Source organism: Physeter macrocephalus, chromosome 16 (genome assembly GCF_002837175.3).
Source record: "Physeter macrocephalus isolate SW-GA chromosome 16, ASM283717v5, whole genome shotgun sequence".
Lineage (NCBI taxonomy): Eukaryota > Metazoa > Chordata > Mammalia > Artiodactyla > Physeteridae > Physeter > Physeter macrocephalus.
The window spans coordinates 14,455,078-14,480,506 of record NC_041229.1 but is presented as its reverse complement, the minus strand read 5'-3'; the positions used below and the strand labels follow the sequence as shown (position 1 = coordinate 14,480,506).

At 50.8% G+C, this 25,429-nt stretch overlaps 2 protein-coding genes across 2 annotated transcripts in view; one reads left to right on the top strand and one right to left on the bottom strand.

Moving 5' to 3' along the window:
• IL10RA (interleukin 10 receptor subunit alpha) overlaps positions 1-11,004 on the top strand; it is a 16,597-nt gene extending 5,593 nt beyond the window's left edge. The window contains exons 5-7 of the mRNA XM_007101817.4: positions 737-884; positions 2,894-3,015; positions 6,514-11,004. Of these exons, the coding sequence (XP_007101879.1) occupies positions 737-884; positions 2,894-3,015; positions 6,514-7,440 (1,197 nt within the window). The 3' untranslated portion in view covers positions 7,441-11,004. The remainder of the gene's footprint in view (positions 1-736; positions 885-2,893; positions 3,016-6,513) is intronic.
• Positions 11,005-21,301: 10,297 nt separating this feature from the next.
• SMIM35 (small integral membrane protein 35) lies at positions 21,302-23,316 on the bottom strand. The gene is made up of 3 exons (XM_028501499.1): positions 23,124-23,316; positions 22,082-22,112; positions 21,302-21,401 (listed from the first exon to the last, which is right to left on the bottom strand). Exons 1-3 carry the CDS (start codon positions 23,314-23,316, stop codon positions 21,302-21,304), a joined length of 324 nt encoding a protein of 107 aa, XP_028357300.1.
• Positions 23,317-25,429: the final 2,113 nt, after the last annotated feature.

Sequence of the window (25,429 nt, the reverse complement as noted above, 5' to 3'; positions counted from 1 at the left end):
GGCATGTGGGATCTTCCCGGACCGGGGCACGAACCCGTGTTCCCTGCATCGGCAGGCGGACTCTCAACCACTGCGCCACCAGGGAAGCCCTATTTTTAGTTTTTTAAGGAACCTCCATACTGTTCTCCATAGTGGCTGTGTCAACTTCCATTCCCACCAACAGTGCGAGAGGGTTCCCTTTTCTCCACACCCTCTCCAGCATTTATTGTTTGTAGATTTTTTGATGATGGCCATTCTGACCGGTGTGAGGTGATACCTCATCGTAGTTTTGGTTTGCATTTCTCTAATGATTTGTTATGTTGAGCATCCTTTCATGTGTTTGTTGGCCATCTGTATATCTTCTTTGGAGAAATGTCTGGTTAGGTCTTCTGCCCATGTTTGGATTGGGTTGTTTGTTTTTTGCTGTTGAGCTGCATAAGCTGCTTGCATATTTTGGAGATTAATCCTCTGTCAGTTGCTTCATTTGCAAATATTTTCTCCCATTCTGAGGGTTGTCTTTTCGCCTTGTTTATGGCTTCCTTTGCTCCTTTTCGTTTTTAATACAAACTAAATCATGGTAATCACAGAGATCTTGGGCTGCCTCTATAATGCAGGGTTTTTTATCTTAGAAAAAGAACACTGAAGGCAGTTGGCCTTCAGCGCTTTAGAGCATCTCTAAAGGCCCCTCCAGCTCTCAGCTTCCATGTGGCATGGTACAAGGATATCGTGTTTACTGCTCTGATTGTTTTCGTTTCAGTCCCATGACAAGATAAAACATGAAAACTTTAACCTCCCAGTCCCGAGAGGGGTGGGAGAGTTCTGTGTCAGGGTGAAACCATCTGTCAGCTCCCGAGTGAACAAGGAGGTCTGGTCCAAGGAGGAGTGCATCGTGCTCACCCCGCAGTGTGAGTTGGTCAGGGCTGCTGTCTGGGCAGGAGGGAGACAGAGAGGGCCTCGCACGTCTGAAAAGCATTCCACTGAGGGCTGCCGATGTGGGGCACTGTGCTAGGCGCCCCCCAACTGCGACACAGCTCTCCATCCTCACACAGCTCTATGAAAGAGCTCCTATTGTCCCCATTTTAGAGATGCAGAAACTGAGGCTCAGTACCTATAAGCAACTTCCAGGGCGTGGCCACAAAGCCAGGTCTCCCAGTTCTTCGGGTGCTTCCACTGGAGCCCAGCTGCACTCCCAGGAGCCCTTCTGCAGCACCCCTCAGCCAGCTGTGCTGCTTCCTGTTTGTTACATTCCTCTGCTGTCTTTTCTTAGAGCTGGGGGCACCAAGGGCTTCTCCAAACTTCCCCTCCTCCCCCTCAGAGGAAAGCAGAACTGAGCTGACTCCTCTCCACAGTTGCAAAAGTCAGCAAATACTGTGCCAGGCTCTCAGCCCAGTGCTGGAAAGGGGAGGGAGGGAAGGGAATATGGCATGTGAAGGCTGTGGTTCTGCCCGCAGGATCTTACAGTCTGTCTAGGAAGACAGGGTGTGCCCAGAGCAGGCTGTAACTAGCTGCTCAGGACAACATATGTCAAGTGCCCGGAGAATCATGCCAACAGTCAGTGCGCTGGGAGTGCCCAGTCCAGTGTGGGCAGCGTCCAGCAATGACCAGAGGGACTCCTTACTTTTCTGAAGTACATTTCAGTTTATGGCAGACACGCACAAACTCATTGTCATGTCAGCCTCACTCACAATGAAGAGCAGAGGAAGGCACCATCTGTGTGCCAGGCAGCCTTAAGAGCTTTTCAACATCCACTCACTGATATAGAAATAGTTTTGTATACAGGTCTGGGTTCAAATCTCAGCTTCGTCACTTATGAAATATATGACCTTGGGCAACTTGCTTAACCTCTCTGGGCCTCAGGTTGCTAATCTATAAAAATAGGGACGATAATAGTATTTACCTCCTAAGGTGGTTATAAGAATCAGGTGACATAAGTACAGTAGTCCCCCCCCTTATCTGCAGGGCATACATTCCAAGACCCCCAGTGGATGCCTTGAAAGCATGTATATATACTATGTTTTTTCTCTATACATACATACCTATGACAAAGTTTAGTTTATAAATTAAATAAAAATTTAAGAGAATGCCCAAACTGACAACATCACTACTCTTGCACTTTGGGGCCATTATTGAGTAAAATAAGAGTTACTTGAACAAAAGCACTGGATACCACAACAGTCCATCTGATAACTGAGGCAGCCACTAAGTGGCTCACGGGTGGGCTCCGCTGTACAGAGCGACGTGGGCCAGGCAGAGTGGAGCAGTGTGAAATTTCATCATGCTACTCAGAACGGCACACGACTTAACTGATGAATTGTTTATTTCTGGAAATCTTCCGTTTAATGTTTTTGGACCACAGTTGAACACAGGTAACTGAAACCACGGAAAGCAAAACCACAGATAAGGGAGGACTAGTATAAAGGGCTTGGTTCATGATAAGTGCTGTGTGCTTCACAACCATCTCTGAGGTAGGCACTATTATTTTGCCCGTTTCGTAGACGGTAAAACTAAGGCTCAGATAGGCTAACTAATTGGTCCACAGCCTCACAGCTAGTAAGTGGTAGAGCTGGGATTTGAACCCAGGTCTGGCTGCTCCCAAAGCCTCCCTTCTTACCTGCTGTACCATCCTGCCCCACCGCTATGTATGCCTTCATGTGAGTTTTGTGCAGAGAGCTGGTGGCCATGTGTCTAGTGAGGGAATCCTTCAGGGCAGAGGTTGGAGGGCCAGGCAGGGACTCCCAAGAATCCTGGCATGGCCTCCAGAGTTGTGGCCTAGAGGTAACCTGGGGGGGGCGCGGGGGCGGGGGTCACTCGGCTCCTCACCAAGAGGCTCCTGAGAGGGGCCATGGGATCCTCGGGGACTGCCCCTCCATATCCCACGGCACCAGGCTGTAAACCCATCTCTCTGGGCCCGCAGATTTCACCGTGACCAACCTCAGCATCTTCTTCACCTTTGTCCTGCTGCTCTACGGAGCCCTGGCCTTCTTCGTGGCCCTCCAGCTGTATGTGCAGCGCCGGGGGAAGCTGCCCACCGTCCTGGTGAGTCTCACGGGGAGGCCACTGCCCCGTCCTTCCCGGCCCCACCAGGACTCCGGGAGGCAGGGAGCACCCTCCCAGACAGGCCCTCAGCCCTGACATTATCAGAGGTAGTTTCGTCAAGCACCGTGGGGGCGGAGGGAGGCCTTGAATGCCAAGCCCAGCACGGAGAATGTTGCCTTATAGTGGCCCAGATAAGACACAGTAATCCCAACCCGCCATGCGCCATCTTGTTACTATTTGCCAATAACTGGCCACGAACCAGCCCCTGTGCATTAGTACCTCGGAGTCAGGTAGTTATAGCCTCACTTTACAACTGAGGAAACTGAGGCGTGGAGAGATTGTTACATGCAGAGGGCCCCACAGCCAGGAAGAGTCAGGGCCGGAGCCCAGCCTTTCCCATCCCTAGAGGCTGGAGATGGGTGCTCTGGAACAGGAAGACAAAGGGCTGCTGTCAGTGTGGGAGAGAGCAGAGCGGAGAGGTGATGCTGAGAGGCGAGCATCTCTGGCCCTTCCCACAGCCTCTCCTCTTGCTACACAGTGCCGACAAACGCCGCATTTGTAGTCAGCTGGCCTCCAAAGTTCAGCTTGCCGCATTGAGCAGCATTTCCAGACCACAGCCCATCTCTGGCCTGGGATTCAGACTGGACCAAAGGTGGTCCCCACAGCTGACATTACTGTGATGGTCGAGGGCTCAGATGTAAGGGTGGGCTCCTTCAGGGAGACCGGGGCCCAGGGAAGCTCAGAGCTGGAAGGGGACCCTCCACAAGGATCCCAGGATCTCTAGGAAAAATAAGGAGAGAGACGGAGGCCCTCTGAAATTATTTTGAGTAAGAACTCTGGGATGGGGATGGAGGGGAGAGAAGAGGGCTGGGGCTGCCTGGTGAGTGCACCAAGGGGCCTGCCCTCAGGGATGGGTAACTAGAGAGCAGAGTGGTAGGAAAGGACCGCTGGATGGGAGAGTCTTAGTTGGGCTTGGGAAAAGGCATCTAGTAAGAGAGAGGTAGCTATTGAGTTACAGTTACCAAGCATCTACAACATGCAAAATGTTGTACGGAAGCAGCTGAGTAATGTGGCCACTGGTCCCAAGGGGCTTGATTACGTCTGGTGGGGCAGCCAATGAATCAACTACTAAGTTTAATGCAAACCGGTGAAATGGACATAGATGCAAAAATGCCAAAGGAGATGGCAGGCAACCTCTGGTTTTTTTGTTCCTTCTGAACGTTTGGATCATAGAATTGACTTGTCCTCGTGAGTTTTTTCGTCCTCAAGATAAGTACAGCCCAGTTCCCTTCCTCTAACGATCACAGCCATTACTAACTTTATAAATAACTGAGAGCACAAAGCACTTTCACATGCACTTGCTTGTTCTCATTCATTAGCTGCTTTGATCTGATCTTCAATGATTATCAAAGTAAGCAGTGTTAAACAAGTGGGGGTTACAAATCGGGACAGTTGAGTCCCAATTCCAGATTTATTTGTTCTTTGCTGCTGTGTGACACTGGGCAAGTCATTTAACTTCTCTGAGGTTCAGTTTTCTCCTCTAGGAAATAGAGATAATAATACTTCTTTAGAGAATTATTGGAGAGTAAAATTCAATTCACCAAGTGTTTATTGAGTGCTTTCTCTGTACCAGGCACCGTTCTAAGTATTTCACATGCATGAACCACAACTTGAGGAGGCAATACTGTCATTATTTCCATTTTGCATAGGAGGAACTAAAGCACAGAGAGGATAAATGATTTGGCCAAGGTGACACAGCTGATAAGAGGCAGACCTGGGATTTGAACCTGTGAAGTCTGGCTCCAGAATACACATCCTTAGTCACCAAGCCATGTATCAATAGGGATCCAACCAATAAGAGTTGCATTAGAGTCATCACATACAAAGGGAACAAGGGCAGATGTGCAACAGTGAGTCAGTAAGTCAGTCAACAAACCTTTGGAGTGCCTACTATGTGCCAGCTCAGTTTTTTTTGTTTTGTTTTGTTTTTTAATATCTTTATTGGAGTATAATTGCTTTACAATAGCGTGTCAGTTCCTGCTTTATAACAAAGTGAATCAGTTATACATATACACATGTTCCCATATCTCTTTCCTCTTGCATCTCCCTCCCTCCCACCCTCCCTATCCCACCCCTCTAGGTGGTACACCAGCTCAGTTTAAGCTCTGGGAACAGAGTGGCCAATAAGAACAGATGACTCCTGCCCTCAAGGAGCTTCTGTTCTGTTGGGGTTGAGGACTGAGAGTGTGTGTGTGTGTGTGTGTGTGTGTGTGCGCGCGCGCGCGCACATGTGGGGGCACAGAAAACAAAATATAACTCCAGGAACTAAGTGCTAGGAAAAAATAAACTGGGTTAATGGGAAGAGAGTGTCTGGAGCACTGCTTTACCAAGGGTGATTGGGAAAGTCTCTCTGAGGAGATGACATCTGAATTGAGACCTGAACGATAAGGAGGATACAGCCATACAGAGTGCTAGGAGAGTATTCCAACCAGGGGTAGCCTGTGCAAAGGCCCCGAGACAGCACTGTCCAGAGCAGAAGGAACACCGGTGTGGCTGGGGCACAAGAGCAAGGGGGAGAGAGGTTAAGTGACTTCCCTGGGACTCTGGGCAATTAATGGGGAGCGAGGCCTCCTCAGCTGCTAGCTCTGCTTGTTTCACTGCCCCACGCCGCAGCCAGGCTGTGTTTATGTGAGTCACTCAGGGAGCGGAGAAGTTAACTCGGTGTCTCACATCCAGCGTTATAAGAGATGAAATGAATAACATGGGATAGGATAGGACAGGACAATACAATAGATCACAGTGCACAGCTGGGCAATTAATGGGGAGCGAGGCCTCCTCAGCTGCTAGCTCTGCTTGTTTCACTGCCCCACGCCGCAGCCAGGCTGTGTTTATGTGAGTCACTCAGGGAGCGGAGAAATTAACTCGGTGTCTCACATCCAGCGTTATAAGAGATGAAATGAATAACATGGGATAGGATAGGACAGGACAATACAATAGATCACAGTGCACAGGTAGTAACGATAAGTATTATTTGGTGAAATTGGTTTCAATCATATATGAGTTATATATTTATGGGCTATTTATATACAGGTTACTGTGTAACACATTTCTTACTTGGGGTCATAGTGAAAAGAAGTCTGAAACACATTTCTAGATCTCAATGGGTCTAGCCTGCTTTCGGGTTTGAAAAGCACTGCTGATGGAGCCTCCTGAGAATGTTCACCTTTCCCTGCAGCCTCCCATTCTTCCTGTCATTCTGTCTGAACTCCGAGAATACAGGCTTCTTAGGTATCTGGCCTGAGTCAAACTGAGAATTGCATGAGGAGGAAAACTCAATTCTGAACCAAAGCCAAAAGGACAAGTGTCAGTGTACTCCAGGCCCTGCAGGACCCCCTCTGCTGGAGCACTACCTCCTGAAGCCCTGGCCTCCCCTGGCCACACTGGGGCGGGTTCCTGCAGGTGACCCTCCCACCCCTCACTCTACCCTCTCCTCCCCAGGTCTTCAAGAAGCCCAGTCCCTTCAGCCTCATCAGCCAGCTTTCCTGCCCAGAGACCCAAGACACCATTCATCCCCTCGATGAGGAGGCCTTCCCCAAGGTGTCCCCGGAGCTGAGGAACTCGGAGCTGCACGGCAGCACGGACAGTGGCTTCAGCAGTGCCAAGCCATCCCTGCAGTCTGATGAGCCCCAGTTCCTCCTCCCGGCCCCCCACCCCCAGGCCGGGGGTACTTTGGGAAAGGGGGCGACCCGGTTGCTGGAGAACAGCTGCAGTAGCGGCGGCAGCAAAAGTACAGACAGTGGGATCTGCTTACAGGAGCCCAGCCTGAGTCCTGGCACGGAGCCCAACTGGGAGCCGCAGGTGGGGAGCGACAGCCGGGACCAGGATGACAGTGGCATTGGCCTGGTCCAGAACGCTGAGGGGCAGCCTGAGGATGTTCAGGGTGGCTCAGCCATGGACCATGCTAGTCCCCTGGGACCGGAGGTGGCTGCGGGAGAAGACCCAGCTGCAGGGGCCTTCCAGGGCTACCTGAAGCAGACCCGGTGCCCAGAGGAGAGGGCAGCCGAGGCAGGCGGCCTGGAAGAAGAGTCCTCCTCAACAGATGGCCTTGGCCCCAAATTCAGGACATGCGTGGATGCTGAGGTGGACTGGCCTCTACCAGCCCTGGCCAAGGGCTATTTGAAACAGGACCCCCCAGAAACGACTCTCACTCCCTCAGGGGCCCCAGCTGGACAGTGGAACCCACCAACTGAGGATTGGTCACTCCTGGGCTTGACCAGCTGCGGTGACCTTGGAACATCTGACTGGAGCTTTGCCCATGATCTTGCCCCTCTGGACTGTGTGGCAGCCCCAGGCGGTCTCCTGGGCAGCTTTGACTCAGACCTGGTCGCCCTGCCACTGATCTCCAGCCTGCACTCGAGTGAGTGACTCAGGCTAAAGGGCTGCTTTTGGTTTCCGCTGCACCCTGCCTGGACCCAGAGGGGCCCCAGGGCATGAAAGTGAAGCACAAGGCCAGTCTGGGCACTTTTCTGCAAGCGTAGTGAGGCCAGCGCCAGGCCTGGTAAGTGTCCAGGGCAGCAGGAAACTAAACTAGCACAGGGTACATATGTGCCATTGGCCTCCTCTGCAGACGGGGCCCTGCAGACTCTGGCGGAGCTGAGGAGGGCAGGGCAGAGATCTCCACCTCCTTGGGACACTTCCCGTGTTGTAAAGGACTACTTGCCCAGGGGAGTCATGGGACTTTTTGGAATTGTGGTGAGGCCACCAGGCTGAAGTCAGCTCAGAGAGCCAGGCCTCCCTGCTGAGGCCAGCCGTGTGTCAGGGCCTCGAGCAGGATAGAGGGCTGAGAGGATGGAGGCTTCAGGGCCTCCCTGCAGGGGCCATTTCTAGGAGGTAAAGGAGGAAGCAGGGGCCAAAGGGAGCTGAGATCCAGAAGGGGGCTTCTGGCTCAGAATCCAGTGCTCTGGGGACGGCTTGTGTCCATCTGCACACAGCACCCTCTTTCAAGCAAATAGAGCAGCATCCCCCTGGGGCACTTGGAGTGGCCAAGCCACACACTACCCTCACCCTGCTGCCCACACCATCTTGCTGACAGTACCAGCGAAACCATGGGTGTTTGTTCTGGTCAAAACTCAGGCCTTCAGGTGGCCTCTAGGCTTGGACGCCACCCTATCTGCCCAAGAGGGTCAGGGTTAGGACCTGCACTGTGTTTGCTGCTGACGTCCAGCTACAGGACAGGACCCTGGGGTAGGGCCTCTGTTCAATGATCAGCTGTGCGACCTTGGGCCAGCCACTTCTCAGAGGGCCTCAGTTATCCCGTCTGTGACGTAAAGAATCTCTAGGGGACCCTTCTAGATGGATGGATGTTAGCCAAGCTGGCTTCTGGGGTAACAGCTCCAACCCCAGCTGACCCTGGGTAGGGAGGAAGCCGTGCCTGCGCAGAGCCGGCTTCTTTCCCATGCCGCAGGCTAACTGATGTAGCAAGAGTACATGGCATTGTGCTGAGAGAACAACCAGACCCTGGGCCCAGAGAGGGGGCAGGCGTGGGCCCTACTTCCCCACAGTCAGTTTAGAACCTGTCTGCAAAGCCAGTTGACAATCCGTGGGCAGGGAACCTGGGAGGGGTGATTGATAGGCCTGGGGTGTGCCCACCCGCCAAGTCATCCTCGGCCCTGTGTTCTCCATGGCATTCTGGGAATAGACATCAGGCCCAGGGAATCCAGCCAGAGCCCCTCCCACTCTGCCAGGAAGCTCGTAGGCGCCAGTCCGATAATAACTCCCTCTAGAAACAGGCTTGAAGGAGGGGTTTCTCAGCGTTTCCTTGGAAGGTTTATTTATTTATTTTGTTCATTTATTTATTGAAGAGGCAGCAAGATACAGGGAAAGAGTTCTGGGTATTTCGATAGCCTAGGAGTTCTCATTCTGATTTCACTGTTTCTAGCCTTGTGACCTTGGGAAAGCCACTTTTCCTCATCTATGAAACCAGAAAACGTTGTCTGACTTGTTTCATTCATAAGGGTGTGAGGTTCCACTGAGGACGAGGATGTGAATGTGCCTTGAACACAGGCTCTGTATATGAGTGACATGTGTTTTTCCTTCCAATAAATTGTCAGACCCACAGGAATCTTGGGAAACCAGTCAGATTTCCGATGACACAGTGGCTGGTAGAGGCATCAAGCTGTTGTTGATCAAGAATGATAATGAGTAGGATGTGCGATGTCACTTTAAGCTACCAAGACCGAGGACTTAGGCTCAAATCAGGTCCAAGTCCTCATGTTAACATTGACTTTCTGTGACCTTGGGCAAGTTCCAGTTTCTTCATCTATAAAATGGGAATAATCATTCCTCATGGGGACGTCAGGAGGTTTAAATGAGATCACACATAAAGAGTTACATTTAAAGCTGTATAGGGAAATGGACAGTTTTTCTTGGAAACGGGTGAAAATGAAAGAGATCGTGAAAAATGTATGTTAAGTATGTAATGAAATTGCTGAAAGAGTATGTGAGGAAAGATAATGAATGCAACGTAAGGTAAAGAGCATGTAATGTAATGAAAGATAATGAAAATGAGTGTAAATGAAAGCGTACGCAGAGGGTTCTTTAAGAAGACTGAAAAGGAAACAGTGGGACGGAAAACACTATCTTTTGGATGTGAATTCTGACAACTTGAGTGGAGACCCGACGGCCCCTCCCTTCCAGGCAGACAGCAGACCAGGCATTCCTGAAACCCCGCCAGCTGCTCCCTCCAACCTGGAAGTCATAAGTGTGGAAGCCATCTGCATTCAATTCTAAAAGCAGCCTCCCCCTTCCACGAAAAGCCATATGTGGGTTTGAGGCTCTCCCCGAGCTCAGCCCAGCCGGTGGAGCAGACCCAGGGCTTGGGGCCTGAGTTTCGGGTACGCTTTGCTCTTTGTCGCAGCCTGGATCCTCCAGGAGGTGGCTGGGGACACCACATCTCTGTTCCCCGGTGTCATCTCTGACGATGCCTCTCCCCTATTACTCTGAGAAAATAACCAGTTCTGGGGAAGCACTGATCCTATCATCTTCAGAGAACTTGACTAATCTCATACCGTTTGGGACCTGCTCAGACTTTTGCCCCGAAGGCCTCCTTGTCAAATTGGTGTATGGGGTTGGTCACTTCCTCCTGGAAATGAGTGTTGGAGATGGTGTCTGCCCAAGGGAAAGGCCTCTGGGGCAGGCTGGATGAAGCCTGGCTGAGACGTGAATAGGAAGTTTCAGAGGGTAAGAGGAACCCCTCTCAAGGAACTGAGGCCAGTTTGGAAGGAAGAGAGGAAGCGTGGAGTAGTTCGAAGGAGAGAGTGGAGTCCGAGCATGTGTGCTCTTGCAGCAGGCTTCCCTTATGTGGAAGGAGTGGGAGTTTGTGCCGGGTCTCCTCCGCTTTTAAGCTGCTTTCTGACCACCCAGCACGGTCAGGGCCATGGGAGAAACTGAGAGACTTCTTCCAAACAGCAGTGAGACACTGCCAGGCTTCTCGGGAATTTGGAATAAAGTCCCCAAGAGATGGCCCTGTTTGTTCCTACACTGAGAAACCTCCTTCGGGGGCTTTTCCAAGCTGAGAGATGGGTGATTCTGCATTTCTATGAGCTAATGGAACTTCCTCTTAGTAAGGAGATGGGAAGTGGGCCAACATTGACTGAAGAGGAAATTCTACCGAACTCTGTTTTCCCGAGTTTGTAAATAGCTGTAGTCCAAGAGTCTGCCTCGTCTTTCCCCAAAGATCTCCATCCCTCCCCACCCCACTCCAATGCACACACGGTCACAGGACACACACCACCCCTGAGATGGTCCCACCCACTGCACTGAATGGAGCCCACAGGGCAGTGCAGGTGGAGGGTCGCTGAGCCCCGCCCACGAACAGCAAAGAAGGGGGTCTTGCTGTGCCCACCTGGGACCGCACACACGGGTAACCGTGTGAGGTAGTTCTAGCGGTTAAGGCTGATTTTTATCAAACCCCAGTCTAGAGGACACTAGGTACTAGAAGGCATGACTCATCTATTTCCTGTAGTGTTCATGGGTTTGGGGGTTTCTTTCAAAGCAAAACCACAATTAAAATATTTTTATTAATCATTTATGATCCCTTTTATTGAGGAGCCACCACACCTCACTATCAGCTTGATCTTAACTTCATTTTCACTCCCGTAAACATTCAGAAAGGGTGCTGGGACCCAGTAAACACTGACAAACAAGGGTTGGGTGAGGTGAAATCTGTGTTTTAGGAAGATAACCCTGGTCAGTACACAACAGGGTCAATACCCCCTGGCACGAGTCAGAAGGAACCAGGCAGAATGCAGGGTGAACTGGTTGGAGGCATTCCTTGTCAGCATTTCATTTCTTCAAGAAACACATTATTAAGCGTGTACTCTGTGCCCAACATGGCACTCGGCCCTGGGTCCAGAGTGGTGAACAAAAGATGTACAGCTTCATGGAGGGCACCTCTGCCTATGAAGATAATCACCAAGCTACTCAACAGACTAACAAACATATGACTATAATCAGTGATAAGTGCCATCAAGGAAACTAATATCCACACACGAGATGGAGGCAAGCAGCAGAGAAACTGAACAGGAGGTTGTATTAGTCAGCTCAGGCTGCTATAACAAAATACCATGCTTCAACAACACCACAGTTATTTCTCACTGTTCTAGAGGCCAGGATGTCCAAGACCAAGGGGTTGGCAGATTCATTTCTTGGTGAGGGCTCTCTTCCTGACTTGCAGATGAGGCTAAAGATTCATGATGGCCCCTTCTCCTTCTCCTTCCATAGTGGGATGGGATGGGGGTAGGGGCGGTAGACAGCTCTGGTTTCTCTCCCTCTTCTTGAAAGGATACTTTTTCCACTGTGAGGGCTCCTCTCTCACAACCTCATCTAACCCAAATCACAGAGGCCCCACCTCCTAATACCAGCACATTAGGGGTTAGGGCTTCAACATATGAATGGGGGCGCCACAAATATTCAGTCCACGACAGAGGCTTAAACAATAATCCAATTAAATGAGCAGGGACAGTGGGAAGAGAGAGGAAGTGACAGATTCAAAAGACAATTTGAAGGGAGAATTGGCAAGACTTGATGACAGCCTGGAGTGAGAGAAATAGGAATCAGAGGTACTAATCATACTTCAATGTGGATGATGAGAAAAGTGAAATATGGCCGTGGAAGGGAGACATGGGCATGGGGGAAAAGGGGAGATGGTGAGTTCTGGAGTTGCTATGACAGGTCAGCCAAGGAGAAGATCCTCCAGCAGTTGGCAAGGCAGGCCTGGCAGTGGGTGAGGGCTCAGAGCTGAGGATTCGGATATGAAAGCCTTTGTGCTATGACCCACTTAGGTCAAGTTCACATTCAAAGGAATGGAGAAGACCCCCAAGCCCCTCTGCAGCCAATATACAGTTAAAGTACTCACCACATGATCGCCCATCTAGAAGAAAAGCAGGCTGCCATTCCTCTGCTCTTAGCCATGCTTATGCTGGGCACCTGTCTTGCAGACCCCACTGTCATTGGTGCCATGTTGTTCCTTGGACAATCACAGCCCATCACAAGGGTGCAGCTGAGGGTTTTTAGTAAATCAGCTGATCTGTAGGGCTGGTTAGCTCTGGAGTAGGCACAGGGAGGGGTGCTGGTGAAGATTGGTACATGACCAGCAAAGGTCTGGGTGTGGGTGCCACACCTATATACCTCTACCTGCACAAGGAAGCAGGGGCTGGTGGAGGTTAAGTCCTCATGGTGGCCCTGGAGAGAACAGAAACATTCTTCAGGATCCTGCTACCTAGTCATGCAAATCCTAGGCACCCCTCTACTTATCCCCCAGGGCACTCAAATCACCTGGGAGTACTTGTCTTCCTAAGCTTTTCCTCAAGGCCCAGAATTTCCAAGGCTAGTTCCCAGGGACCTGCTTAATAAACAAGTTCCAGGTGATCGAGTTGCAGGTGATTCCCATATACATTAAAGTCTGAGAGTCACTGCTTTCGAGAATAACTTAATGATTTGCTGCTTGTTCTATTAAACTCAACCCTTCTCTCCTCACTGCTCCTAGATGGTATCACCCAGTCCATACCTTTAAATGCCATCTCGATGCTGGTGACTTCCAAATACCCAAGCAGGACTTCTCCCTAACTCTGCTGCCTCCTGAGCAGCTCCATTTAGACGTCTAGCACGCATCTCAAAAATATGTCTGCAACAGAACTCTTGACTCTCTCACACACTCATTCCTCCCCCAGTCTTCCCCTCCTGAGTAAATGGCACCATCATTTACCCAGTCGTTCGTAACAAAAAACCAGGAGTCATCCCTTCACAACCCACATCTGATCCATCAGGTATGTCCTACCAGCTCCACCTTCCAAACAGATGGTGAACCCAACCACTTGTCACCACTCCCACATGATCATCCTGGTCAAATCCATTATCATGTCTCACCTGGACCACTGTTCATCCCCTTCCTTCCCCTCTATTTCCACTCCAGCTCCATTAGTCTAATCCAGCATGATTTGTACAGTATACTTACTCTAGTGCAGTAGCCAACGTGATCTTTATAACATATGACTCAGGTCATGTTATTCCCCTGCTGGAAGCCCTCTCCTTTGCTCTTGGTCCAAATGGGTGGTAAATGAGTTGGTATCTGCCCACTCTCTCGACACACCTGCTGCAGCCTCCTCCTGCCCACTCTGCTTCAAGCTAATTTCCATCTCAGGTCATTTGCCCTTGTTCCTCCCAGGTCTTATCCTGCATTCCCTCCTCATTTAATTCAAGTGTCTCCTCAAATGGAGACTCTTTGAAGAAGTCTCTCCTCACCACCCTCCCCAAGTATCCGCCCCATCTCTACTTCTTCCCTCTATCCCCAGCTTATTTCCTTCAGAGCACTAATCATTATCTGAAGTGACATGATCGATTTATGTGTTTATTTGCTCATAGTCTGTCTCTCCCAATAAAATATAAGATCTGTAAAGACAGGGACTTTTTCTCTTTTGTTCACTCCTACATTCCCAAACTTCAGTTTGTATTTGTTGAAGGAATGAATGAGCAAGTAAATAAATGAATACAGACTTACAATATAAGGCTGTAAGTGCTGCCTTAGCCTAGATTGCCCCATCCAGAAGCAGAGCCTGATTCAAGGAATTGTGGGCAGGTGGTTTATTTAGAAGGCAATCAGAGAGGGAACAAGAGTGAGGGAACAGGAGAAGGAAAAGCCAAAACAAGAATATGTTATCAGGCTGGTCATGCTGGGAGCAACTGGACCCTGATCCCACTGGAATGTTTCTTGGAGCATATAGAGGCCTCTTCCAACTGTCCCCTGAGCACTGATAGTAGAAGTCCTACTCCATCAGCTGCTGAACTTCACTGGCTGAGGCTTCCCCCAGAGATGTTGACTTGTCTGTACTCTGGGGCTGCTGGTGAACAGGGCTGCATGGGCTCCCCCAGAACAGAAGGAGCCAGGGCAGAAAGCAAGTGATGTGCAGTGGGCACTGCAGAAGAGACTGGTTAGCACAAAGTCAGTCAGAGCCCACTCAGAACTGGCCAGAATCAGGGGTGGAGCCAAGAGGACGTAAGGGATCATAAGAAGCATCAGCTGAACGTGCTGTGATGGAGATGTGCACAGCGGTCCATAGGAGGGGCATTTGGTCCAGCTAGAGTGTTCAATGCACATTTGTTGGACTGAATTGAAAGGAGTAAAATACACGATTTATTAGATTATGCTAAGTGAGGTTGGGAGACTTCCAAAACTTGAGATATTGTAAGATCTGAGCCCACAGTTCAAACCTGGGGCAAAGAAACCACACATCTAGTAGAACAGGCACTGTGTGGCACGATACAATGGAGTGAAGAAAGCAAAACACTCACATGGAGGAAGTGCCCATCAGTCCACCCAGGCTGAAAGGACCAATCCATGGACAAGCTTCCGAGCCAAGGTGGCTGGTCTGGAGATGCCCCAAGGGCAAAAGGGAAGAGGCAAGAGACCCAGGGAGTGGAAAGAATGCTCAGGAGTGGAATGGAACTCAGGAGACCTGAGTTCTGCCGTCACCCAGCTCAATCTTGTCACGTCAACTCTGGGCCTCAGTCTTCTCATCTGCCAAATGGAGAGAGTAATCTTCAATCTGACTCCTCTCATGAATGCATTGGGCATACTGCTGTCATTGAACATACAATATTCTGTGCTCATTTCACTGTGAGCTCTTGGAGAGCAGAGACTCCTCTTGATTTCTCTCTGTATCCTTCACACCCAGCCAATGGCTAATATATAGCATAGGTGCTCAGTACATTTTTGATTAATAAATGAATGCCTGAAGGAGTGGATTTCCTCACAGAGAAAAGCATGTGAAAGATGTTGAAGTAGTATAATGTCCAAATATGAGATGGCAATGTAGTAATCGTAGCCTGAGGCTGAATGTATACTTGGGAGACATTAGACCGAGCTGAAATGAAAGCGGTCAGGATATAAATTTGATTTTGTTTTCAGGCTTTTCATCTTCTTGGCTTCATCATATTATACCATGATTATTCCCTTCTCTGCTGTTTTCACCCTATAGCTCTTAGGTGTTGGAGGGACTCAGGGCTACAGACTAAACAGGAAGCCTAGAGCAAGGGGATGTGGTCAGGAGGCAAGGCAAGGGACCGTGAAAACATTGAACATGCAGCCATTCACCCCTTCAGCAAACATTCATTGAGCACCTGTCATGGGCGGGCCCTCTGGGAATACAGCCGGCGACAAGACACGATCCCTCTCTTCCTTGGCTCACCTCTGCAGTGGACACACACACACACACACACACACACACACACAAACACACTCAGAGGTGTCTCCGCCTACCTCCTCCCCTGCCTCCCTCCCCCAGCACTGGGGAACTGAAGTCACCCACACTCTGAAATAGCCTTGCAGCTGGAAGGGACCTTAGAATCCTCAAGTCCAGTGGCTGCCTTATACAAACAAGGCACCTGGGACCCACCAGCTACTGGGGCTAGACCTGAAGATGAGGCTTCTTACATTTTCCACCCCTCTGCCTCTCTATGGCTCCCTGCTTGTGTATGAGAAACCTCATCCTAGGCTTTGGGGAGGGGGAGACTACCCCCATGGCTCTGCAGGAAAAATCCAAGAGACAGGGAGTCTACCAGGATCTCTGGCACTGCCCCACCTGTTGTTTTGTTGGCCTGTTGCTGCTCTGGGCAGACAGAACATTTTCACTTCTGGTCCCCAAGTGTGAGAATTCACCAGGCCACTGGCTTCCTGTTTTGTACCAGATCTGCTTAAATATCACTGTTTCTAGATGGTTTTTGATCACTAAGCACTTTAAAAAATACAGTAATGACAGACTCATCTACTCCCACTTTGAGGTTCTCAGAACCCTGGGCCAGAGAGAAGGACACCATAGACACTGGGCCCTCCATGGTCAGTGGCATAGAGCAAGGTCATTACAGCTGAAAAGGAAGCTACAGGAGAGCAGAGCTCCCTCCTCACCTGTCCAGCTACTTCATGGGTTTGGCCATTATCCCTCAAATAGAAAAAGTCACTGTGAGCACTTTCTCCAGATCTGTATCCGTTGATGATCAAAGGGTTGAACATGATTGAGGACAAGAAGAGAAAATCGAAAGTTTTGGTTTTCCGAGCACCTGGGATCGCACCAGGGATGAAGCAACACCCAAGATTCCCTGAAGAGACTGAAGAATCTTTCAACATAATTTCCTGAGGAGTTCCTGGCTATGGCCAGAGCCGTGCAAGGTACCATAAAGAACTCAGAAAAGGTATAAGATCTGAATTTTGCCTGCAAAAAGTACCCACCAAATAGGAGAGAGCGAGGTTAATCTCAAGAGAGATTGGATTCCCGCACAGTACCTAGCACAGTTCCTGGCCTATTAGAGAAGCTGCATGAATGAATGAATACAAGGGAATGATCAATAATTAATTTATGGTAGCCAGAGAGTATTTGTAATTAAAATTCAGAAGACAAGAAGATCCATAGATGTTGAAGAAGTTTCTCGGGGGAAGTGAAAATTGAGATGACCTAAAGAATGGGCAGAATTTGATGATTTGGAGGTGAAAGGGGATATAAAAAATAAAAGAAAGAATGAGGAGGGGGTCAGGGAAAAGCTCAGGGCTGAGGACAAGGCCTGAAGAGGCCAGGCTTCTGAGAAGCCCTTCTCACCACACCAGGGGACCTGGAAAAGAGATTAGAGACCAGAGTGAGGGGGCCAGGGAGCTCAGGGAGCTGCTAGCTTGGGCAGAGGCTAAAAGTGAGGAAGAGTTATAAAGAAAACACATTCTTGCCTGGCCTTAAGCAAATCATTTCACCAGACCCTGAGCCTCTGTTCCCTCACCTGTGAGGCTGGGAGGATGAAGTGAGACAGTGCATTTGAAGTCCCTGCTTTCCACTGATCTTTGTTCAGCAAATGTTAGTGTTTTACCTTCCTGCTCAAGAAGGGCTCGGTTGGGAATGGTCCAGTCTCGCGAGCTGGTCAGACTTAGCCAAGGTCAAAGAAAGACTGAGTAATATTTAGGATCCTAAACCATCAGGGTCTAAGGGAACAGCAGCCATCACCTTTCAGCTGCCAACTCCTGAGTTAGAGAGTTATAACTACACTTTGTATTACACTTACCTCTTTTGTGTATTGAATGCCTACTAAGTGACAGGTCCTGTGCGAAACACAGAGAGTACAGAGATTAGAAGGTGAGACTCTTTTTCCCCTTCAAGTAAAAGAGAGGAACCTTGGAGAAGTAGTCCAGTCCTCGACTGCCAGATGCTGAAATTGAAGCCCAGGGTGGTGAAGTGACAGCCCATGGCTACACAGCATGGCAGGACAGGTCAAGACCAGACCCTGTTCTACAGTGTTCAGCCCTCCTCCTACCAGCCCTGAGATCAGGCTGCATCTGTGAGGTCTCAGATTCTACTCAGGCTCCAATGCAGTCAGTGGCTGACTGTGCAGCCTTAGGCAAAGCATACACCTCTCTGAGCCTCAGCCTCTCCATATGTAAAATGGGACCAGTAATCATCTCCACATCACAAGGTTGCTACAAGGTTCAAGACACAGTAACATGCATGGAAATGCATTGTACTCTGCAGACGGCGTATTGTATCAGCAGTTTCTGCTCTTCCTCATGTCACCTTGGCATCTTTCTCTAGGACAAGGCAGCCTTCTGTAGCCAGAGAAACTGGGTGTTTCTCTCCACTCAGCAGGCATTTATTAAGCACCGCCTATGGACTCCACTTTTAGCAGTTACTAAAAACCTGTGGGATGTAACCCTGCCTGGTCGGGTGGCATCAAGTCTAGAGTCCTGAGGGAAGCCACAGGCAAGATGAGACTTAAGCCAACCGTGGAGACTAGATGTGGCTGGGGGTGGGAGTGGGGAGGAGAAGGCATTCTAGGCAAAGGCAGCCCTGGCAAAGACACCAAAGAGGAACATGGTGGCAGTGAACATGGGAAGAGCCAGCCCACGGAACTGCTGACACTCGTGACTGCTTCCTGGCTCCTGGGGCCAGTGAGATGGAGAATAGTTAAGGGGAGGAGGAGGGCCTGGGGGGGTCGGTGCTGGCACCACCATGGGTCTGGGTGCCCAGCCAATGCCCAGACCAACCAGACTTGAAGCCAGATTTCTCGGCATCTTCTCTCTTATCGTTTCTGAATCAGCTGGAATCTGCCCCCGACGGAAACATGTAGAATCCAGGGTAAAGAAAGCCGTGCTAGCCAGTCAGACTACGGAAGTCAGGGAAACGAGGGGGAGGCAGAGAGGACAGGGAACACGTCAGAGGACCCAAAAAGAGGAAGTGGCCCAGTCTCAGTTCTGCCCCCAGCTGAGGACCAGAATGGAGGAAATACCCTCCATTCTCCCAGCCCTCAGCAGCTGTCCCTGTCTCCTAACCTGAAGCCACCAAACCGGGGGCCAAGACCACCTGGGCTCTGGGCCCCATCCTTTCCGTTTTTCCCAAGGCCGCTGAGTTCTGAGCACTTTCAGGGGCCTAGGACAGTCCTGCCGGGGCTGCAGACCAAGGATCCACACTGAGCAGGGCATAGCTGAGAGTGAGTTTATTGAGGCTGGACACCCCCTGGGTTAAGAAATGGGGCTCAGCCCTCAGAACTGAAATGCAAGGAAGAAGGACACCAAAGTCAGCCCTTCCCCCGCAACAGGCCTTCAAGGAAGGGAGGGATCCAAAGTCACTGGGGGGCTCCTCCCCAGCCCCACCTACTCAGGAATAGAGGAGTTAGGGCCCAGCTGAAGACCTCCAAATCCGGAGATTTGGTTTCTTAAGTTGGAGCCTGGCTACATTGAGAGAATGGCCCCCAGACCCTGGAGGGAAGTAAGGGGACAGCAGCTATAAGTCCCCTCTCCTTCCTTCCTTCCTTCCTTCCTTCCCTCCTTCCTTCCTCGGCAATCTGCTAGAACCCAAAGTAAGAAAGAAACCAGGCCTCAGGAAAGAGAGGATAGGCAGACAAATAACGTGACTTCTCTTCTCCTCGCCTATCACGGTCCTGGGCTTCTGCATCTTGTCCGCCTTGCTGCTGGGACATGGGCAGGGAGACCAGTGGCTGGTAGTTCTAACTGCAGTTTCAGCAGTGGCAGAGCCCCCTCAGGCCCTGCTCCATCCACAGCTGCCCCAGCAACTCAATCTCTCTGGATTGAACAACTCTGCATTAAGTACCTACTAAGCTGACATCCCAGTTCAGGCCCCACCTCGGGTCCAGGAGGGCACAGACCGAAGGAAGGAGTGATGACTCATGAACAAACTGTTCTCCTGTCACAAAGCTATACTTGGTTCTTGATTTCCCGTGTGCATTATCTGTTTTTTTCAGGCGAATCTTGGTTCCTCTTCCCCACTCTCACCATTTCTGGTCCACTTTCCACATCACAAGGCAGGCCTTGCATGGGAAATGGGGAACATGGGAGACTGAGCTTGCCACACCATGCCCACCCCGTCACAGGAAGCTAAAAACAAGAATGTGTTTCTAGACCGTTCTCAGCACTGCCCTCAAAATTGTTTGGGAGGCACCAAGGCTGGTCAGCAGCAGGGAAAACAGCGCCCGGTGGTGGACATGTGTGTGGGAGGGCATGAGGGGTTGGGGGGAGGGGTTGGGGGACTTGCTGAAAGTGCCAGAACCAAATGCGAGTCAAGGCCTAAGCTCAGCCTTCAGCTCTTAGGGGAACTTGGCTTCTGGTAGGAAGGTTGAAAGTGGAATCACCCTCCCTCCCACATGACTTTGCCTGTGGAGGATGTGACAGGTTTTCTGGCCCTTGTGTCAGTCCTGCAGGGAGGTGACCAGGGATGCCCCAGGTAGCAGGCCCCACCCACACCGGCCAGCTGGGTACCTAGAACTCCGCCCACAGGCTCAGAGGCCTCCTGGGAACCAGCCCTTTCTCGCTGGGATGTGGCCATCTCCGTTTCTGTGAGAAAGCTATTGTGACTCCACAGACTGTCCCCAGAGGCCTGACTCTCATGCCACAGGCTGGTGGCGTCCCCAGAGAAGACTCCTCAACTTTCACAAGAGGGGGCCAGGCCAGGCCTTGAAGACCCAGGGGTGAAGGCAGGGGAGGCCGGGGCGGGGCAGGTGCTGAGCCAGGAGCCTCCTCCTGCAGGAAAAAAAAAAAGGGAACGTGACAAAGAGATGAGTTTTGGGAAAGATTCCTCTAAACCATCACATCGAGGCAGAGGGAGGAACGCACGGAAGAGGTGAGTGTGGAGTCCTGTGGGGAAGAGATGAGAGAGAAACTGAGGGTCCGTGAGGGACTGCTGGAAGGAGGAAGTGTTTAGATGGGAGAAAGCAACTGTGCTGTGAAGAAGAGGGATGGGCTTGAAGGCGGACGAAGAAAGGTGTGACCAAAGGGTCAGCCAGCCAGGAAACAGGGATGGCTCCTGGGCTTAGAAAGTTCGGAAAGTTCAGAAGCTCTACAGCAATGCTTCTTGGAGAGGGTGGCCATCTGGAATCTTCATCTCCGAGCAAAGGGTTGAGATACAAAGCTCTATTCTAGAAACTTCCATCTGATCAGAAATAGAACTTCCCCAGGAAAGAAAGGCAGGACATGGATCAAGTGGAAAAGGAGCGGCCCAGGGCTAGCAGGAGGTGGGGAGTGGGAGACAGCATGACCCCAGGCCTTCATTCCTGAGATCATCCCCTACAGCACTCACTCTCCAGAAGGCGGGGGATGAACCAAATCATCTCCGGGTTCCAAGCAGTCCTTGGTGCTAGGCTTGGGGTGCCTGGGCCATCTGAGGACCACACTGGGACATCAGACTCACTCAGCTCACCAACCTTCCACTCACCTCTCTGGGGCTCCAGAAACCTGATGCTCCCCTCATCAGACCAATCCGTCGGAGAACTTCATGTAGCTGCCATCTGCACTGCTGATGTGGCCACTGATGGTGAAGGGTGGACCCATCTCCAGATCCTTCATGTTCCTGAGAAAGATGAGCCAATCAAGTTACTGGGGCTGAGAACCAGGCCTCTCCCTGGGACCAGAGCATGGGAAGAACTTCTGGCAGTGACTCACTGACTCACTGGCTTATCTTCCAGAATCAGAGTTATCCCATCTCTCAGGCCAGATGAGAAGCTGCCATGTGACAAAGAGCAGATGAGATGACTTATCACAAGAGGAGTTTCCAAATCCCACACCCTGAATGTCTTCATTTGACAGCATGTTATGCCTGAGATTAAATTATTTGTACTCAGGCAGGGGTCCACCACAGACAGTGAAATGCTTGAAGACAGAAGCTATGCCCAGTTATCTTGGTACCCTTAGAAACTAACACCACGATACCTGCTGCAATAGATCTTTACCAAATACATGATGGGTGAATGAATAAATGAATGAATGGATGGATGGATGGTGCCTGCCCAGGGGTGAATGCTAAGAGGAGCACTGTTATTTGGATCTTACATGGTCCTGTCCATGTTCAAGTTTTCATTCATGGAACTTTCTAAATGGACCCTGGCTCCTTCCTTTTCTCTTGTTTGTTTAGGGACATGGGGAGGAGACAGGGAAGGCAAGCAGTAAATTTGAGCTCCATCTTTGATTCTTTCTCAAGCATACCTAACCCCCCATGCCCATCCCACCCAGATCCGCCCTGAATCTACTCACCGGGTTTGGTACAAGTTGACAAAATTAGGCCCTAGAAAGACAATCGGAAAAGAGAGGTTTAGTACCTATGGGGAGAGCGGCCCATCACTCTTCTGGGAGCATCTAGCGCTCCCTCACCCCTGTCTGGAAGGTGTGGGGTGGCTAGGCAGGGCTGCAGGATGCCATGGGAGGTTCCCAGTCCTTCAGCGTCTGCTTCCTGCCCCAGACCCATGGGTACACCCCTTCTTCCCTGACAGAGCCACCAGTCTTTGAGGATAGATCCTGCCACTGGGGATTCCCTCCATCAAGGGCACTGATTACTCTGGGAAGGAGGCTTGAATCCAGACTCTACCACTTTCCAACTCTGTGACTTTTGCCTCACATCCTCATCTATAAAAAAGAGAGACTAAGAATTTCATCTTCGCATGGAATTAAAATAAAAATCATACTAGGCACAAGTGCATTGGCACATAATAGGTGCTTGACAGACATCCGCAGAAGCTGTTGAACTTAATTGCAGATCTGGAAGATGTTCTCTGCCTCTCGGCACTCTAGCATGCCCTCCCAGTTCTCCTGGGTCCTATGGGAAGTGCAGATATGAATCCGAGTTGGGAGCACCACAGCAAATTCCAAGAGACGCCCAGTGAGGCTGAAGCATCAGCAAGCTTAGGAGAGAGTCCCAAGAGAGGGCAGAGCAAGAGAGGCTCTAGGAGCCAGGGTAGAAGACAGCTGGAGCTTGGCCTGCCTAGCCCATCACCCTCAGCCTTTGGGCCCGCACAGGCCTAGAAGGTAGACTCCTGTGAGCTCTGAAGGAAGAGGAAGCTGACTGCTTGCTGGGGGAGGAGAAGAGCCTCCACTCCCCCAATAAAGGCCCCACCTGCTCCCCCCACACGCCTCAAGCACTCAGCCACCCACCCAAGTCTTCAACCACTGCGGCCACCACAGGAAATATTTTTGCATGACTCCGTGCTGAAGAGTTTGCAGCCCCACCTGGGCTGGCCAAATGCCACAGGAGAGGAGGGACTGGGCTGAGCTTGGGTGACAGGGTTCAGCGCTCACTCACCCTCCCAGCAGTACCCACGCTGGTACCACTTGGCCAGGCTGTAGCCCAGGATGGACACAAGCAGCAGCGAGAGTCCCAGGCAGAGGAGCAGGCCCAAGGTGCTGATGGAGTCGTCACCTGCAGAGAGACACACATCCTTCACCCAGCTGCCCAGAGCCCTCTCGTGGCCCTGTATGCCAACTGACTGCATCATGTTCCAAATTTCCTCTCCTCCCTCCCCACTGCCATCAAAATGACTGTCCCCTAAGAATCTGGATCCTGGCCAGCTAGTTCAGCTAAGTCATGCTAAGATGTGAATGTCTGATACCTGATTTTTTAGAGTCAGCTTGTTTTACCAAAGTAACAGTCCTCTGACAGTAGAGATAATTTGGAGCTGGGAATCCTTCCTGAAGCTGCAGGCTTTCTACATGTTGAAAAAGGCACTGCTGTTTGGGGAGAAGCCCAGGACGTCTCTCCTCTGCATGAAGCAGGAAGGGCAGCCTGGAGGGCCCCCGAGAGCAGAGACACACAGATCCTTGATCCTCTCCCCACAAAGCCCTCGTATGTGGTAGCAGGGTGTTAACCCCTGGGCTCTGTTTGCTGCTTATACTTATCACTTCTTCCCTTTTTGTGGTATGAGCTCTTGGTTAAATTTATATTTTATTTGTAAAGGCAAACCAAGAAAAAGAGCGAAAGAGAGGGAGGGAAAGAGAGAGAGAGACTGGAAACGTGCTGAAGCAGAAGCAGAGCAGGAAACCAGGTTTGCAGGGAGAAGCTGACCTTGGGGGCACACGGAGACAACCCACCCCTGCTGGGGCAGGGAAGGAAGAGGAAGGGCAGCCCCACTCCTGCTGGATGAGGGGCTAGGAGTGTGGAAGAATCATCTGTTTCCCCATCTCCATGGCTTGGTGTCTTGAGGCTCCAGAGGTGTTGCCAAGAGGCCAGAGGTGCAAGGTTATGCACAGCCTTTGGTACAGCGGGCTAGCACGCGAAGCCCATGCCCGTCACTTGCAAAATGTGGGACCCGAGCAAACCCCTGTCCCTCGCAAGACTTCAATTTGCTCTTATGAGAAGTAAGCATGATAATAAATACACATGGAGTTGTTGTGGTGATTAGTGGAGATACCATATATAGAGCACTTGGGAGAGGCCCTGGCATACAGGAAGTGTTCAGTAGATGTTAATTACATCAGTACTGTTGTTGTCATTATTATCATCAAGGAGTGACTTGTATTCTTAACTATTTCACAATTTCCCCCATCCTAGCCTTTCCCTCACCCATGCCCCTGATCCTTCTTCCTATTAAAGCAGCCAGGGTATTCTCTGAGAGAGTATGACAGCCAAATGCAGGGAGAAAGGGTCTCTCCTCCTACTTTTAGATTCCAAAAGCCCAGACCCTTAGAGAAATGGCAAGGATTCCCAACATAGACAAGAGGTGAACAGAAACAAGATTACCCTTCTCACTATACTAGGGGAAAATTTCCAGCCTGGGGGAGGGGAAGGGAGAAAGTGAGGTAAGAGAGATGGGATAAAAGCACTGGAAAACATTGAAAAGATGTCAATGGGCCACAGAGAAAAAGTCCTTACTTTCCGATCGAAGTGGAGCCCCAGGGAGGAAACAGAATTCCCAGGTAGAGTTGTGGGATCCGAGAGCTGGACTGAGCCCCAGAAAGACAGTAAGGGAGACCTTCAAGATGGTGGAGGAGTAAGACGTGGAGATCACCTTCCTCCCCATAAATACATCAGAAATACATCTACATGTGGAACAACTCCTACAGAACACCTACTGAACGCTGGCAGAAGACCTCAGACCTCCCAAAAGGCAAGAAACTCCCCACGTACCTGGGTAGGGCAAAAGAAAAAAGGAAAAACAGAGACAAAAGAATAGGGACGGGACCTGCACCTCTGGGAGGGAGCTGTGAAGGAGGAAAGGTTTCCACACACTAGAAAGCCCCTTCACTGGTAGAGAAGTGGAGGGGGGGCTTCAGAGCCACGGAGGAGAGCGCAGCAACAGGGGTGCAGAGGGCAAGGCGGAGAGATGCCCGCACAGAGGATCGGTGCCGACCAGCGCTCACCAGCCCGAAAGGCGCCGGGACAGGCGGGGGCTGGGAGCTGAGGCTCAGTCTTCGGAGGTCAGACCCCAGAGAGAGGACTGGGGGTGGCTGCGTGAACACAGCAGGAAGGGGGCTAGTGCACCACGGCTAGCCGGGAGGGAGTCCGGGAAAAAGTCTGCACCTGCCTAAGAGGCAAGAGACCATTGTTCCGGGGTGCACGAGGAGAGGAGATGCAGAGCACCGCCTAAACGAGCTCCAGGGACGGGCATGAGA